At 36.0% G+C, this 16089-nt stretch overlaps 1 protein-coding gene across 1 annotated transcript; it reads left to right on the top strand.

Moving 5' to 3' along the window:
• The first annotated feature begins 8299 nt into the window (after positions 1 to 8299).
• Positions 8300 to 15818, top strand: LOC115968175 (ankyrin repeat-containing protein At5g02620-like). The gene is made up of 6 exons (XM_031087488.1): positions 8300 to 8433; positions 9864 to 10088; positions 12613 to 13092; positions 13828 to 13977; positions 14388 to 14824; positions 15034 to 15818. Exons 2-6 carry the CDS (start codon positions 9875 to 9877, stop codon positions 15673 to 15675), a joined length of 1923 nt encoding a protein of 640 aa, XP_030943348.1. The 5' UTR covers positions 8300 to 8433; positions 9864 to 9874; the 3' UTR covers positions 15676 to 15818.
• Positions 15819 to 16089: the final 271 nt, after the last annotated feature.

The following is a 16089-nucleotide window of genomic DNA, read 5'->3' on the forward strand; positions in this document are numbered from 1 at the left end:
AAAAAGTAGACTTTATGTCTAAAATTGAACACTTACCTATTGAGATGAAAGAAAATAATTTGTATAACAATATAAAGAGAACGTGATGTAACAATTTTGCTTCTTTTTTTTTTTTTTTACTAGATACACTTCATTTATTAAGATTGAATTGCCTTTAACTAGATCTTGATTTCGTATTTTTGTTGTTACACTCTTGTTGAGTCTTCTCATCCACCACATCATTATTCTTTTTATTATTTATTTTTTACTTTTAATTTTTTGACAATATTAAATATATATATATATATATATATATTGGTTTTACAAATTCATCTGAGGCAGTTTTAACTTTATATATTCATCTACTTTAATTTTGATGTTATAACTAAATAATAAATAAATGAAAAATTAAAACAAAAATATTGTCTATACATATTCATCTTGGGAGGTGTAAGGACTCAATTTGTAACGACCTCAAACTGGTATTGGGTTCGCACGTTTGAGGCCCAAATAATAAAATTTGTAGAGCGTGGACTTGAAAGGCTAGGCCTTGGTCACCGAACGGTGGATAATTATGGTTTCTGTAGCAATTGGCACAAGGATGAACCTGGCGTGTCTGACAATACTTTCTTTTTTCGATACGTCCCGAGTGGCTCCGGTCCTTAGACCTCGTCCGAGGAGTTTCATGTTCTTATTATTCTCCTTTTGTAGGGCTCCATGGTCTGGGAGACAATTTGTCCCCCCCCCCCCTCTCTAAATTGCTTCTCTTTCCTTTTTATACTAGCTTTTTCTCTTCCTCCAACATCCACATGTAGGTTTAGCGTTCCAGGGCTGATACTTGTCCCATCAGCCCATACCCAAAGTGGTTGGGGGTGGTTGTAAAAGCTGAAAAGTATTGCTCTGTCAGGTGCAGAGTATTTAATTGCAGTAATGGCAGCATTTCCTTTGTCCTTTGTCGCCAAATTGTCCAGGGGTCCTTTCTCCATCAACGTGGATGTGTTCGGTTTTTCCCTAAACTGTTCCTATACCGTTCTTGCACTTTCTTTTAGGAGTGCTTTGGGAATGCCGAAGACAGAATCATCCTCGGCTATGTCTCAAGGCTATTTGGACTTTCATTGTATGTCCTCGGCAATGCCTCTCCTCGGCTCAGGCCTTGGGCCTTAATGTAAAGTGAGCCAGGGTCACAAATTCTCTGGCCCCACAATAACCTCTCAAAATCCTACTGCCCGACCCCTTGATCAGGGAGGAGGGTTTTGGTGATGTCGGGCCTATATCATGGCTTGCCCAGCTTTGTCCTTCATTAACATCGGTGTCTTTTCGTTTGCCTGGGAAACGTTCCTGGTTATGAGACATTCCTCTAGTTTTACTCACATCGTGCCTTTGCCGTTTCAGTATACGAGGCGCGTTTTTAATAAGTTCCTTTTAGGAGGCAACGCCAATCCAACGGTTGTAGACGGCGTTGGGAGTTGAGTGAGAATTATCTCGTTTGTAGCTTTTCTTGGAAATCTGTACAGATTAAATGCCACCAGACTTGTCTTCCATATAAGAAGCAAGGTAGGAGGTCATTTCCTTTACGTACAAACTCCTCAATCTTTTCAAATTCCTAAACCACCTGCTGTGCTCAAAGTCCTCACTGTCAGTGGGATTAAGCCTTAGGGAGTGACATGGTTGGGGCAAAGATGGGGGTGAAGGGACCACACCCTCTCTAGAAGCACTGGGTCACTCCGAGACTCAAGATGGCCCGGTCAGGGCAAGGGAGACAGAGACTCAAAACACTTCTCCCCCTTGACAAGGCGGGAGAGAAGCCTTTTCTTCCTTTAGCCAAAATCCGAAGCAGGTGCCGGTTGCATCAGATTTTTGGCGCAATAGCACTGGGGTTGCTCATCGTCAGTACCATCCGCTCTCTCTCGAGCGCTGCTAACATGGCACTGGCCTGATGGGAGTCAGAGCTGGCACAGGGATTAGACATCCCCGCTTCCTCCTCTCCCCCTTCTCTGGTGCCTCCTTTTGCTTCCACTTCTTCTTTTCTTCCATCACTAAGGACATCCTGGTGTTTCTGCTTCTTCTTTTGTCTCTTCTCCCCTTCCAACAAAGGGGTCATCCTGACATGCTTAGTCGCCACAAGAGCATAATTTTGAAGGATTTATCGTTCCCTTGTATCTTTTTCCTTTTTGCTTTTCTTTTTGCTTTTGTAGTTAGCTTCCGGTATAGGTTTGCTTAAGCCCCTCGTTGTACGCTGTACTATTTCTTTGTATTAATAAAAGATGATTTTATTTTATTCTAAATATTCTTTCTTTTCTACAATAGTAATATTGTGAATGGATGTGCTATCTATTATATATATATATATATATATATATATAATTTTTTTTTTTAATTCTGAACGATACTCAAGGCCGAAACCCCTGCTAACAAAAAGCTATTATTTTGAACTTATTGAGACTAACAAGCATAATAATGTCGACCTGAAAAAGGTTATACATACAAGACTAACCGGGATAGCAGTTGAATGCTCTGTATTGCATATGAGGTGATCATCCGAGGATGGGTAACCCAAAATGAACTATCCGAGAAGGTCGTCGAGCGTTAGGGGGTGCTTTGCCACGTTTCTGACAAAATTCATAGCCTTAACCATTTTTGGCATCCAGTCCGAGGACCGAGGTATGATTGTACCGGGCCTAAATACTCGTTTACGTTAGTTTCCCTAGAGCTGAGGATCCGAGGACAGGATGGGATTTTCATTCTGTCTAAAACTTAATCCATTTTCTAATGACTAATCTCCCCATAGGTTTGAGTCCGAGGATCATGCAATACCTTGGTTCTGTTCAAAATTTAGACTTTCTTTAAGTAGTTGGTTTCCCCATAGGTTTGAGTCCAAGGACCATGCAATACCTTGGTTCTGTTCAAAACTTAGATTTTCTTTAAGTAGTTGGTTTCCCCATAGGTTTGAGTCCGAAGACCATACAATACCTTGGTTCTGTCAAAAACTTAGATTTTCTTTAAGTAGTTGGTTTCCCCATAGGTTTGAGTCCGAGGACCATACAATACCTTGGTTCTGTCCAAAACTTAGAATTTTCTTTAAGTAGTTGGTTTCCCCATAGGTTTGAGTCCGAGGACCATACAATACCTTAATTCTGTCCAAAACTTAGATTTTCTTTAAGTAGTTGGTTTTCCCATAAGTTTGAGTTCGAGGACCATACAATACCTTGATTCTGTCCAAAACTTAGATTTTCTTTAAGTAGTTGGTTTCCCCATAGGTTTGAGTCCGAGGACCATACAATACCTTAGTTCTGTCCAAAACTTAGAATTTTCTTTAAGTAGTTGGTTTCCCCATAGGTTTGAGTTTGAGGACCATACAATACCTTGGTTCTATCCAAAACTTAGATTTTCTTTAAGTAGTTGGTTTCCCCATAGGTTGGAGTTCGAGAACCATACAATACCTTGGTTCTGTCCAAAACTTAGATTTTCTTTAAGTAGTTGGTTTCCCCATAGGTTTGAGTCCGAGGACCATACAATACCTTGGTTCTGTTCAAAACTTAGATTTTCTTTAAGTAGTTGGTTTCCCCATAGGTTTGAGTCCGAGGACCATACAATACCTTGGTTCTGTCTAAAACTTAGATTTTCTTTAAGTTTCGAGGACTAGCCCCCCAACCACAAGGTGTGGGGCATTGACATGACGTATGAAGCCCCTAGAACTGCCTGTGCCACTGGTGCTTCGAAGCGTAGCCTCTAGTGGGACTTTGTATTAGGGCAACAACAGTGAGCTGCTAGAAGTGATGGAGGGGCTTTCGTAGGCCCTTGTTTGATAGGAGCTCGATCCACCGCCTGTGTCAACGCGCAAGCCTTTCCCACAGACAGCACCAATTGTAAGGACTCAATTTGTAATGACCTCAAACTGGTATTGGGTTCGCACGTTTGAAGCCCAAACAATAAAATTTGTAGAGCGTGGGCTTGAAAGGCTAGGCCTCGGTCATTGAACGGTGGATAATCATGGTTTCTGTAGCAATTGGCACAAGGGTGAACCTGACGTGTCTGACAATACTTTCTTTTTTCGATACGTCCCGAGTGGCTCCGGTCCTTAGACCTCGTTCGAGGAGCTTCATGTTCTTATTATTCTCTTTTTTTAGGGCTCCATGGTCTGGGAGACAATTTGTCCCCCCCTCACTGAATTGCTTCTCTTTCTTTTTTATACTAGCCTTTTCTCTTCCTCCAACGTCTACGTGTAGGTTTAGCGTTCCAGGGCTGATACTTGTCCCATCAGCCTATACCCAAAGTGGTTGGGGGTGGTTGTAAAAACTGAAAAGTATTGCTCTGTCAGGTGCAGAGTATTTAATTGCAGTAATGGCAGCCTTTCCTTTGTCCTTTGTTGCCAAATTGTCCAGGGGTCCTTTCTCCATCAACGTGGATGTGTTCGGTTTTTCCCTAAACTGTTCCTATACCGTTCTTGTCCTTTCTTTTAGGAGTGCTTTGGGGATGCCGAGGACAGAATCATCCTTGGATATGTCTCAAGGCTATTTGGACTTTCATTGTATGTCCTCGGCAATGCCTCTCCTCGGCTCGGGCTTTGGGCCCAAATGTAAAGTAGGCCGGGGTCACAAATTCTCTGGCCCCACAGGAGGTTTTGTAGCTGATAAATACATTCAAATACATAGCCAATATTGTATTTTGATATAAATTCAAAATCTCACTTCCAAAATAACTAAGTATTATGTCCAAAAAAAAAAAAAAAAAAAAAAAAAAAAATAAAGGGAAGAGAAGACTTTGTGAAAAAAAAAAAAACTTCAAACAACCAAAAATTAAATAAAATTATTATAAAAAAAAAAATATAATTATTCATCAATCTAAAGTGAAGTTGCAAAATTGAATAATATATGAGAGAGAGAGAGAGAGAGAGAGAGAATAATCACCTTTTTTGGGAGAGAAATGGAAAATAAAATGAGATGAAGAAGCGTCAAACTAAAAATATAGACATAAGCCAAACACCAAATTATCCAAGCCATTCTATATAATAGAATAACATTATATTCTTGTAAACTATCTTTATATGCAATAGAATAGCATTTAAAAATCATAAAAAAGAAAAAAGAAAGAATATAATAGCTTAAAAACACAAAATCAACTTGCATCAACCCAAAGTAAAATTCTAAAGAATACATAAATTCATCAATCTAAAATAGAGATACAAAAATTAAAAAATTCACACAAAAATAAAATATGAGAGAGAGAGAGAGAGAGAGAGAGAGAGAGAGAGAGAGAGAGAATAATAACCTTTATCATGTGAGAAAATATGTATAGAATGGGAGAGAGAATGACATATTTATAGTAATAGAATGGGGAAAAAAAGCAAAGGAGTCAATCTCGTACTAGAGGCTATATCGGTTTGACTAGTGGAACGATATATTTCGGTACTGCTCAATACCATTGTACCGTTTCGAGTTTACCGCTATTTTATATATATATATATATATATAATATAAATAAAAGTTCACCATAAAATATTACCTCAATTCAGAGCAAATTATTTATGGTTTTAGACTTTAATTGTTCATTGTTGTAGGGGACGTTTTTGCGACAAGGGCCAAAAATGCGAGAACGGCCCAAATCTCCCATTGGGTTCTTTAGAAGTGTTTATTGTGGAGAATCAAGACCAAAATTCCAAAAGTATGATGAGCAAAATGCTAATGGTGCTTTGACAAGAGAGAATCAAATTGTTAATAACAAAAGTGCAAAAAAAGCATAAAAACATAACAGATCTGAAAGTTCGACCCACAATCAACGAAAAGAGGAAATTGAGAGAGGTTGTGAGAAAGAGAGAGAAGGTTCCCTTGTACCTATATTTCCCCCCCTATACTTCAGAATTGCGAGAATGTTATCTAGCTGAATGGGTTTAACAAAGTGCAGAAAAAGCATAAAAATATAACAAGTCTAAAAGTTTGAACCACAGTCAGCGAGAAGAGGAAATTGTGAGGAAGAGAAGGAAGGTTTTCCTATACCCATATTTCCACCCCTAAGGTTCAAAATTGTGAGAATGTTTCCTGACTCAATGGGTTTTTGCTCTCAAGTTTTAGCTCTAAGGGAAAAACATGGATGGATCATTTTTGAGCTTAAGAAAGAGTCTTATATTAAGTTTGGGGTGTTGTTAATGACTAGTTTTTTGGTAGTAGAAGGGGCTTTTATCCCCCATGACACTAATTTGGTGTCTTGGCTTGGGTTGCTTTTGTTTAGAGAAGAGTTTGACATACTTTCAACATGATTTGGGAAATAAAGGGGGTTTGCTTTAATTGACTGCCTTTGGTCAAACATTTCAGATTATTGGAATACTCACCTAAGTGAGGACTAGTTGCTGGAGTTGGCCAATAAGAGCCAACTATGTTTTAAAGGTAAAAGTGGGTTAGGGCAGAAACTTTAGGCCACAGTCAATCAAAGTATAAAAACTCTTTTAGTGGAAATTTCTGATATAAGACCTCCTTAATGAGCTTGAGGTGCTACTAGTGTTCCTTACCCACTTGGTAGTACGCTTGGTCTGGGCTCATACAAAGGTCTAAAAGAAACCAACTCATACCCTCCAAACCACATTTCCTAAATTTCCCCCATAACTCACGTGAGCTTGGACCATACTTAAAAGAATAAAAAAAAAAAAAAAATATATATATATATATATAATACATGAATCGGGTCCATAATGAGGTCGGGCTTATAGAGAATGTGTCGCAAAAATAGGTATCAACAATTGTATACTAAGAAAACAAATAAGTTATCATTCTATTCTTACAAAAATTTGAAAATTACAAAACTAAAAAAGAATGGGCATTTTTTTTGTATCGGCCAATATGCCCAGTACTGGCCGAAATGCCTGAAATTGGCCAGTTCGGCCGATATTTAAACCGATACGAAATGTTGGAGTTTTGGTATCGGTACACGTACTGGTATGGTATTCTCTTCCTTTATAAAAAGAACCAAAATAAAAGGAAGAGGAAGGGATAGATGAAGGGTGACATTAAGGTTGAGAGTAGTGGAGAGATGAAAAGGTAAAAGGGAAATTATGGTTGGAAGTAGTGGAGAGAAATGGGAAGTAGGTAGATAATGTGATCGCTGATGTGACTCAACATGGGCGTAATAACAATAAATGTTACACTTCAGCTTTTAGATATAATATATATTATAACTTATAACCAAATTTATGAATTGATTTAGTTATTACATTATAACACATTTTATTTCTAATAATAAAGATTACAATTCCTGTCGTAATTTTCATTTAGTGTACCAAACGTACCCTTAACTTATCATTTATTCTCATTTCTCAACAAGGACATTTTGATAATGGATAATTTTAGGAAATTTTTTATACTACTTTTATGGGAATATAAAAAGTGGTAAAAAATCAGGTTTTTTTTTTTTTTTTTTTCCACAAAAAAGTTTCTAAAAATGACATTTCCCAATTTTTAATTTTGACTTTTTTTTTTTGGGGGGGGGGGGCACCTAGTTCGGCCCCTGGCTAAGCCCAAGACAATAACAAAAATTTGTGAATATTGTAATGAAATTATTTTATTTCTTTTTAGTTTTTACTTAATAAATGTATAAACTCGTGAGATGAGATCAGATTCTCTTGAAAGGGAATTTTCCATGTTATGTTACGGAAGTTCCCTATTAAGTCAGTGGCAAAAAAGTCCAAGTAGACATCCACCAACCTCTCGATAACGTGGCATTTTGCATCTTCCACTGCGTTTCCCTTTCCATGAGAAAAGAAGAAGAAGATTCTAATCTGATTCTTTCCATGAAAAAGACCAAACAATACAAAATGTAATTATAATTTTTGTCATAATTAAACACACAAATTTCTAATGCCATGACACACCACAAACTCCATTTAAAATGTCATAATTACGATGTTATCGAATCCATGTTCTAAACAATTAGTTATAGGTGGTCAACTGTGGCAATAAGCTTTGTCACAATTTTAATTTCATGGAGAGTAAGTGCTAATAAATCACTTTCGCATGAACTTACTAATCTTTTATCTCAATCACTGAGTTGGGGCACAAAAGTTATATCTACAAGCTTTCTCAATTATTTGTGGTTCCTTCTCGTTTCTTTCCTTTATTTTATTTTTTGTAATTATTTTATAATTTCAATTCCCTTCCGAGTTCAGAGGGAGTGAAAGCGTTAATGCATGAGACGCGTAGACACTCTTTTGTCTTTAATAATGAATGTTCTTAACACTTACTTCAATCATTGACTGACTTTTTGACTTGCAATATATGAAGTAAGTCTTCTTCATTCTTGCATTAGCCCTGCAATCATGAACTACATTGTTGTGTTGTGAATTTCCATAACTCAATACTCCGACCAATCCAGTACTGCCTTGTTGAAGCACTCATCAAAATCAACCATCAAAATTTTGCTGTTTTTGTCTAGCTGCCCAAAGACTGACAAAGAGAGTACAATCTACAAGTAAGTTATTAAGTTCCTAGTAATTTGTTTCAATTGTTATAGTCATTCTTGAGTTTATATATCTTTATGGCAACATTACAAAATGTGGGATTTGTTTAGTGTTCACTATTTCTTTTAATTTATATATTTTTGCTATTTATTTTTTATTCTCCTGTTACCCGTGCTGCAAACAGTAATGCATGTGTGTAAATAAATTTATTAGAATAATAAAGGAGAAAGAAATAAAGTATTTTCAGAAGAAATATAAATATTTTTCATGCTGGTTGTCACAGAAGAATACAAGAATTTTTCTAGTTGACTTTAACTTGATTATGGCAGAGCTTGTTCAGGTCATACATGACGTTTTCATTCTCATTTCTCATTCAATTATGCTCTTTTGTTGTTGTTTCAACAGAAAATGTTTTCCAGAATATGACTTATTATTTATTTTCTAGAAAGCATTTTCCAGAAAATTGGCTTATTTCTTTGGGTGTTTGGTTGTGACCTTGAAAATAGGCAGAATTTATCTGTGGTGGTTCGTTTAGTATGTGACATTCTGGAATATTGGGCTTGTTTTCTGTTGAATTACGTTTTCCAGTGTACCAAACACCAAGAAATACCATAAACGTTTTCTAGAAAACAAATTTTGTCGAAACAAATGGAGAAATTTAATAAGTATAACTGTACAAAAATACAACATTTTTCATAATTTTTTTCACCAATTGTTAACCTGGCTTGTTGTGATTAGTGTATAATAAAAGTGGCGTCAATGGTTGATCTAGGTGAAAATAATGTTCCATGATAGGCTGTTAGCAGTAATAACTCCTGTCTTTGTGTTCTTTATACTACTTGGTTTAGTTTGTACAACCACTTAACACTAGTAAAAAATTTTAGAGCAACATTACCGCAACTTTACAGGAATTTGAGAATATTATCATGTTTGGTTGGTTGATTGTGCCACACATTACACGAATCTCACATTCTAATGGCTATCACATTACCATTACCCCAATGAATGGTGGACTACGATGAAGATCAGCTTTAAAACAAACTAGAGAGGCTGAATATGTTACCAGTAAATTCATCAAGAAAATTTAATCCGTATTCCTGAGATTGTTTTATTGAAAAAAATGACAATTAGCTCTCAAAAAGAGTTATTTGATTGTAATGCAGCCCAGATATAGTCACCAGTGACTGAATAGTTCACATTTGATATAATTTTGTTCTATCACAGATGAAATTTAATTACTGAGATTAAGAAATGAAAAGTCATCATTTACCTCTAGAGTCTCTACCCCTTTTATTGAACTTGTTTACTATAATTTGGTGTCATATGAAAACATTTAGCTCCAAATCAAGCGTGTGCTCACATACACATGCTTGTGCATGCACAAACGCACACACACATGTGCTTGATTTACTTCTCATATGATTGAATGTTTATCACATAGTCAAAACCAAGATGTCTTCTCAAAGAAACGGAGAGATAGAGGTGACTACAGCAGTAAGAGTGAATTTGTTGCCCCAATCATCTATGATGGATACTTCGGATGGACCCATGCCAATGCAAGAAGAAGTGCGTTTGGATGTTGCAGAATTGAGTACTCAAGCAGCTAATGGACATCAAGAATGTTCAACACCCAATAGAGATTTGACACAACCAATTCCTTATGAAGGTAAGTATCACTGCTTGTGTGTGGTATTATTTGCAGAAACATCTGTATGCTGTGCTAGACTATTTTTCCAAATTGAGCTTCCTAGGTAGATTTGAGCTTTTGCCTGACTAGAGTTTATATTAGTCCTCAATGCTAATCACACACCCAATAGGTTTTGGTGGATGACCAGCCCGAACTTTGATGGCACATACGTTTTGGATCATGTGGATAGACTGTTATATAGTTGAGTTATCTTAGTTTACATATCCATATCATACATAAGTATGTTTGTTATGCAGAAAAATTTTAAATAATTGCAAGGTTCTGTATAACTCTTATGAATGACATGATGTATAACATGTACTCAGTATTCAATTTCAGGCAGACATGCATGTAGTACCTATTTGGGCTCATATTGTGCCATCTTCCTATAGAAAGTCAACTTAAACTCAGGACCTTCATTTCTGAAGCTCTGCCTGTTGAGTGAAAAATTAGTTTAGTAGAGTAGATGCAGAAATTGTACTTATAGTAGTCCTTGAATCTGCCCTGAGGCATTATTAATGGCCTATGAAACTTGTTTAGTCTTGCGAGCTAGGAATGTAGAAGTGTTGTCTCTGTAGGCCCAAAAGCTCATGTTTTAGATTATTCTCACGTCTGTAGTTCTCAGAATGATAGCCCTAAATTAGATTCTAGGGTGCTAGATTGGCTCCCTGAGCTTTAAATTTGATAAAAGTCCAACTATATCTTGAATGTAGGTCAACATAAATATGGTATGTTTGCATGCCAACTGATGCAGAGATCACTACCAGAAATATGCTGATGGATTTTATATCTGAATTTAATGTAATTGATTACATTTTTACTTTTCTTATTAGTTTTAACCTTTGAAGCTCTACTTAAAAGACTCCAAAAATACATTATTGGACATCTTGAATTTGATGAATAATATTGAATTAAGATTTTCCTCTCCTTCTTGCTAGTAATTCCTAGTAGTCTTTGGGTGATAAAGCCTAGGGGATCAAACAACCTCTATGTGGTGAAGCCTAGGCGTTGTTCTGCTCTCTCTCCATAAATCCCATTACGCGTTTTCAAGTCTGTGTTGCATCACTAACTCCATATATTTGCTAATAGATTAGCTACGAACCTAGGGCATCAGCTTTAGGCATTGCTCAAATAACATTTATCTTGCTCATCTATTGACTCCGAAAGATTCCATAAAGCTTCTTAGTCAATGCCTATGCCAGATACATGCTGTTATTTGAATTGTCAATTCTTCAGTAGCATATATCTATAATTATGTTTCATGATATTTTAGTACTCTAGTGATCTACTCAAAATTGGAAAATTTACATTTATCTTGCTCATATTAAGTTAGTTAAAGAACCCTTAAAACCTATACCTTTGTTCCTGAAATGTGTAGAGTTCATGACCTCTGAAGTGCAAGGTAGCTATTGTCTTATTTTTGCAAGTTAGCTTCAAACAACTAAAGGCAACCTTTCTCATTGAGTGTTCAAACTTCATATGAGCAAGATAAATGTAAATTTTCCAATTTTGAGTAGATCACTGGAGTAGTAGCATATCATGAAACATAACTATAGATATATCCTACTGAAGAATTGACAATTCAAATAACAGCATGTATCATTATACGCATTGACTAAGAAGCTTTATGGACTCTTTTGGAGTCAAAGGATAGATGAAAGCCCAGGCAGAAGCTATTGAAGGGCTTTCATGGTAAAACTTAAAAGGCCATGATTTTTGTTTTAAGATGAGTTATGAGACTCAGTCATAGTCACTTAACAGAAAGCTCTCAATGAGAATTGAAGTAGTGCAACAAACAAATTTTGAGACCCCCAATTCAATAGTTCAAATGTCTTTCAAGGCATTTAAAAAACAACTCAGGTAAATTTCATTTTTGGTCAATTATGGGGGGTTTGGGATCCAGTCTTTTGCAGGGTTTCTTGTTTTGGTTGGTTCTGTTCATTTGTCAGGTTTGATGTAATTTTTTTTTCTTTCCATAATTTTTCTATTTTCCTATCATGGTTAGGGTATTGTTTCACGCGTATAAATGTGAAATCTTTTGACTTAACTTTGGGTTCAATTAGTCTCGGAGTATTCTGCAGCTCTTATTTTATTTTATTTTTTTGGCCTGGTTAACCGAAAGAAACATTTCACAAGGTATACCATTGTCAAGATTAAAACATTCTTTTCCATCTCCGCCTTCAACCTTGCCTGAAAATTTGAAGGAAGCAAATTCTTTGGCTTAAGGAATCATGTTTCTAAGAAGTGCATTTAAAATCACTTGATTTGTTCCAGAGACATATAATACAATAATCAATCTCTCCATGGACCTTTTACAATGTTAAGGTGCAGGTTTCATTTACTATGCAAGTAATAATATACCATATCCTGTGGCATTACACATTGTTAAGTACATGTTAAATTGAAAAAAGGCTGGGGAAATATTGGGGAATTGAATGGATATTGGGGAGGACATAGTTTTATAAAACTCAAATACATTTTCCTCATGGTTGAAAATTTTCAGGGGAAAGAAGAAAGGACTACCTCTCCCTATGTGTACCATTATATGAAGCAGCCATCAAAGGTGACTGGAAAGCTGCTAAAGATGTCATTAACAAAGATAGTGATGTTGTTCGTGCTGGGATAACGAGAAAAAGGGAGACTGCTCTGCACATTGCTGCTGCAGCAAAACGCACTGCTTTTGTAAAGGAACTGGTTAAACATATGAACGAAGAGGACCTAGCCTTGAAAAATAAAGATGAAAACACTGCTATTTGTTTTGCTGCCGCATCAGGAATTGTGGAAATTGCTAAGGTGATGGTGAAAAAAAACAAAAACCTTACTCTGATTCGAGGTAATCAAGGAAAGACACCCTTATACATGGCAGCTTTGTTTGGACACAGGGATATGGTGTCATATCTCTATGATGTTACTGATTTTGAAAGCCTAACTCATGAGGAACGAATTAGCCTCCTTCTTGGTACTATCTCGGCTGATTTATATGGTATGATGCCCTTATAACTATATATTTCTATGGCATGAAATAACCTTCCACATTCCCTCACCCTTATTGCATTTTGGAAATGATTTTTCGTGCTGTGGCCTCTTGCTAGTCAGCCCTTATAGAGGGTGCTCACTTTGTCTATACAAGGCTAATGGCGCTTATTTAGTGATCACAAGGAAATGAATCTTTGTTTATTGCAAAAAATAAAAAGTTTTTAGGCCACTAAGTGTAATTCTACCAACTATTGAAAAATTGGTAACATTTGTGCATTACAAGTTACTTGATTCTCTAATTTAAAACAGGTTTTTCTACCAAAAAAAAAAAAAAAAAAATCCTCCAAGACTGTTAAATGCAATGAATATTTAACTATGCGTGCACAATGTAGTGATCTATTTTATTCATTTGTCCCGTATTAATGTATTTATTTGAGAAGCACCTTTATTCTGTATGAAGGCTACAAGATAGCTTAAACCATAAAATCTTATTTATCCAATTGGGTTATGTCTTATGTCACACCTTAGTTATTTGAATTAGCATGTAAATTAGGGAGTCATAAGATTGCTAGCAAATTCCCCACCCTGAAAGTAACTTAATAAAATTGTCACAGTTGGTTTAGATGTAAGACAGTTCAACATGCATTGCATCCTCTTATTAATTTCCATTACACCTGAATATCTCTAAGAATAAAGAGGCAGTTTATGACTCTAACAGTGAACCATTGTGTTTTGTGTACAGATCTAGCTTTAACAATATTGGACAGAGACACATCATTAGCCTTTGCTCGAGATGCAAACAATGAGACAGCCTTGCATGTTTTGGCTCGAAAGCCTTCCAAAATTGCCAACAAAAGTCAGCTGGGAATCTGGAAAGGATACATCAATTCATGTTAGTTTTTTGCGCCCACTCAAAATCTCTTAGCATAAACTATGTGCTAACCCTTGAAAGTATTGGGCAAATACACTTATGCATCAAGGTGCCACTCTATATAGGCAAATACACTTTAATCAGTATCCACTCTACACCTTAAAAATCCATTTCTGCATATTCCTTTTGTCATTGAGATCATCTTAAATGCCTTAGAAAGTTCAAGGGTATAAAATGTTTTATTTTTAATCTCCAGTGGCTGATTTGTGTTTCCCCTAAAGTTATCTAGGGTCAACATGCAATTTCAATTTTCTTAATAAATAATAGGATGCTGTAAATAAGTCAATTGTTATTTTGGAATTAGCATCTAATTTAGTTTGCATATTTTCTGTATAATGACATATTTGAATCAACATTAATTCTACCTATAGGCTTCAAAGGGATTTATCATGAGGATTTGATGCGGACGTTAGCCCATCAACTAGTCAAAAAACTCTGGGAACATGTTCTACAAAAGCAAGATTCGGAGATTTCAAAACTAATTAAAAAACCTTCGAGACTACTCTTTGATGCTGCAGAATTAGGCAGTCTTGAGTTTCTGATTATCCTTGTTCGCTTATATCCTGATCTTATATGGAAAGTTGATGATGATAATCGAAGTTTGTTTCATATTGCTGTTCTATATCGTCACCAGACCATATTTAATTTAATATATGAGTTTGGAGCAATTAAAGATTTGATAGCAGCATACAAGGATGGCAAAAATAATAACATTCTGCATCTTGCTGGAAACTTGCCACCTCCTAGTCGACTCCAAATTGTATCAGGAGCTGCACTCCAAATGCAAAGAGAGCTATTGTGGTTCAAGGTAAATAAATAACACAAATTAATTTATAATTATTGATTTTTTTAATAACTAGTATATTTCTTCAATGTATTCGGGTTAATTGCATATAACGGATTTGCAAGTAATATTTTGTTGATCTGCCGTAATTCATAAATTTTTTGTAAGTTTGTATTGGACCTTTTTGTTGATTATGTTGGATTTGTATAACTTTAATTTAATGACCATTATAGGCAGTGGAAAAAATTGTGCCACCTTCATATATTAAGATGAGGAATTCAGAAAACCAGACACCTAAGGATCTGTTTACGGAGAAGCACAAAGACTTATTAAAAGAAGGGGAGAAGTGGATGAAGAGCACTGCAACTTCATGCATGCTTGTTGCAACACTCATTGCAACTGTGGTATTTGCGGCAATCTTTACTCTACCAGGAGGAGATAATAATGACAATGGTGCTCCTCCATCTCTAGAAAAGGGTGCTCCTCTATTTCTAGAAAAGAAGTGGTTTCTGATTTTTGTCATATCGGATGCAGTAGCGCTATTCTCTTCCACAGCCTCAATAATAATGTTCTTGTCCATTCTTACGTCACGTTATGCTGAAAACGATTTTCTTGTATCACTACCTGCAAGGTTGATGTTTGGACTGTCGGCACTATTTGTCTCCATTGCTACAATGGTGCTAGCCTATGGTGCAGCCATCTTTATGATCTATGATCATAAATTTGATCGGGTTCCTATTGTTATTGCGTCTCTTGCTGGTGTCATAGTCGCATTATTCGCTTGGCAACATTTTCACCTTTGGGCTGATACAATCCGATCAACATGTTGGTCTAGGTTTCTCTTCCGACCATTCAAACATAGGCTTTACAATTGAATTTTAGTGGAATCTGCAGAAGTCCTTGTGGGAGCCCATTTGTTTGTTCCCTTATAGTTGAGGTTCATACTTTTTATTTCTTATTATGAATTGTTCCACTGAATTATACATTATGTTATTTTGTGTTAATGAATTTTTTATAACCAAAAGTACTTGGTCTGAGTTAATGAGTAATATTTTCCTGAGGCTTTTTAGTTGTTTTTAATGTACCAAACACTTTCTTATATGTTACAAGGGATATAGTATAGCCATATGCCTTGCTTTCTATATTTTACTGCAATAGATCAAAAGGGCACGGGGTGATCATGAGTCTAGTTTTCAACTTATCACAACGTTGAGAATTGAGGCCCTTAGTAAAGAGGCCTGTGAGCTAATTTACGCTTGAAATGAATATCAATTAGAGCTTGCACAAAA

The sequence above is a fragment of the Quercus lobata genome, chromosome 11 (assembly GCF_001633185.2).
Source record: "Quercus lobata isolate SW786 chromosome 11, ValleyOak3.0 Primary Assembly, whole genome shotgun sequence".
NCBI classification, from domain to species: domain Eukaryota; kingdom Viridiplantae; phylum Streptophyta; class Magnoliopsida; order Fagales; family Fagaceae; genus Quercus; species Quercus lobata.

Excerpts from the sequence above, each read along its gene's own strand:
- LOC115968175 (XM_031087488.1), top strand. The coding sequence starts at position 9,875 with ATGTCTTCTCAAAGAAACGGAGAGATAGAGGTGACTACAGCAGTAAGA. Across the intron at positions 13,978-14,387 it reads GAAAGGATACATCAATTCAT|GCTTCAAAGGGATTTATCAT; the intron begins GTTAGTTTTTTG and ends TTCTACCTATAG. Across the intron at positions 14,825-15,033 it reads GAGAGCTATTGTGGTTCAAG|GCAGTGGAAAAAATTGTGCC; the intron begins GTAAATAAATAA and ends TGACCATTATAG.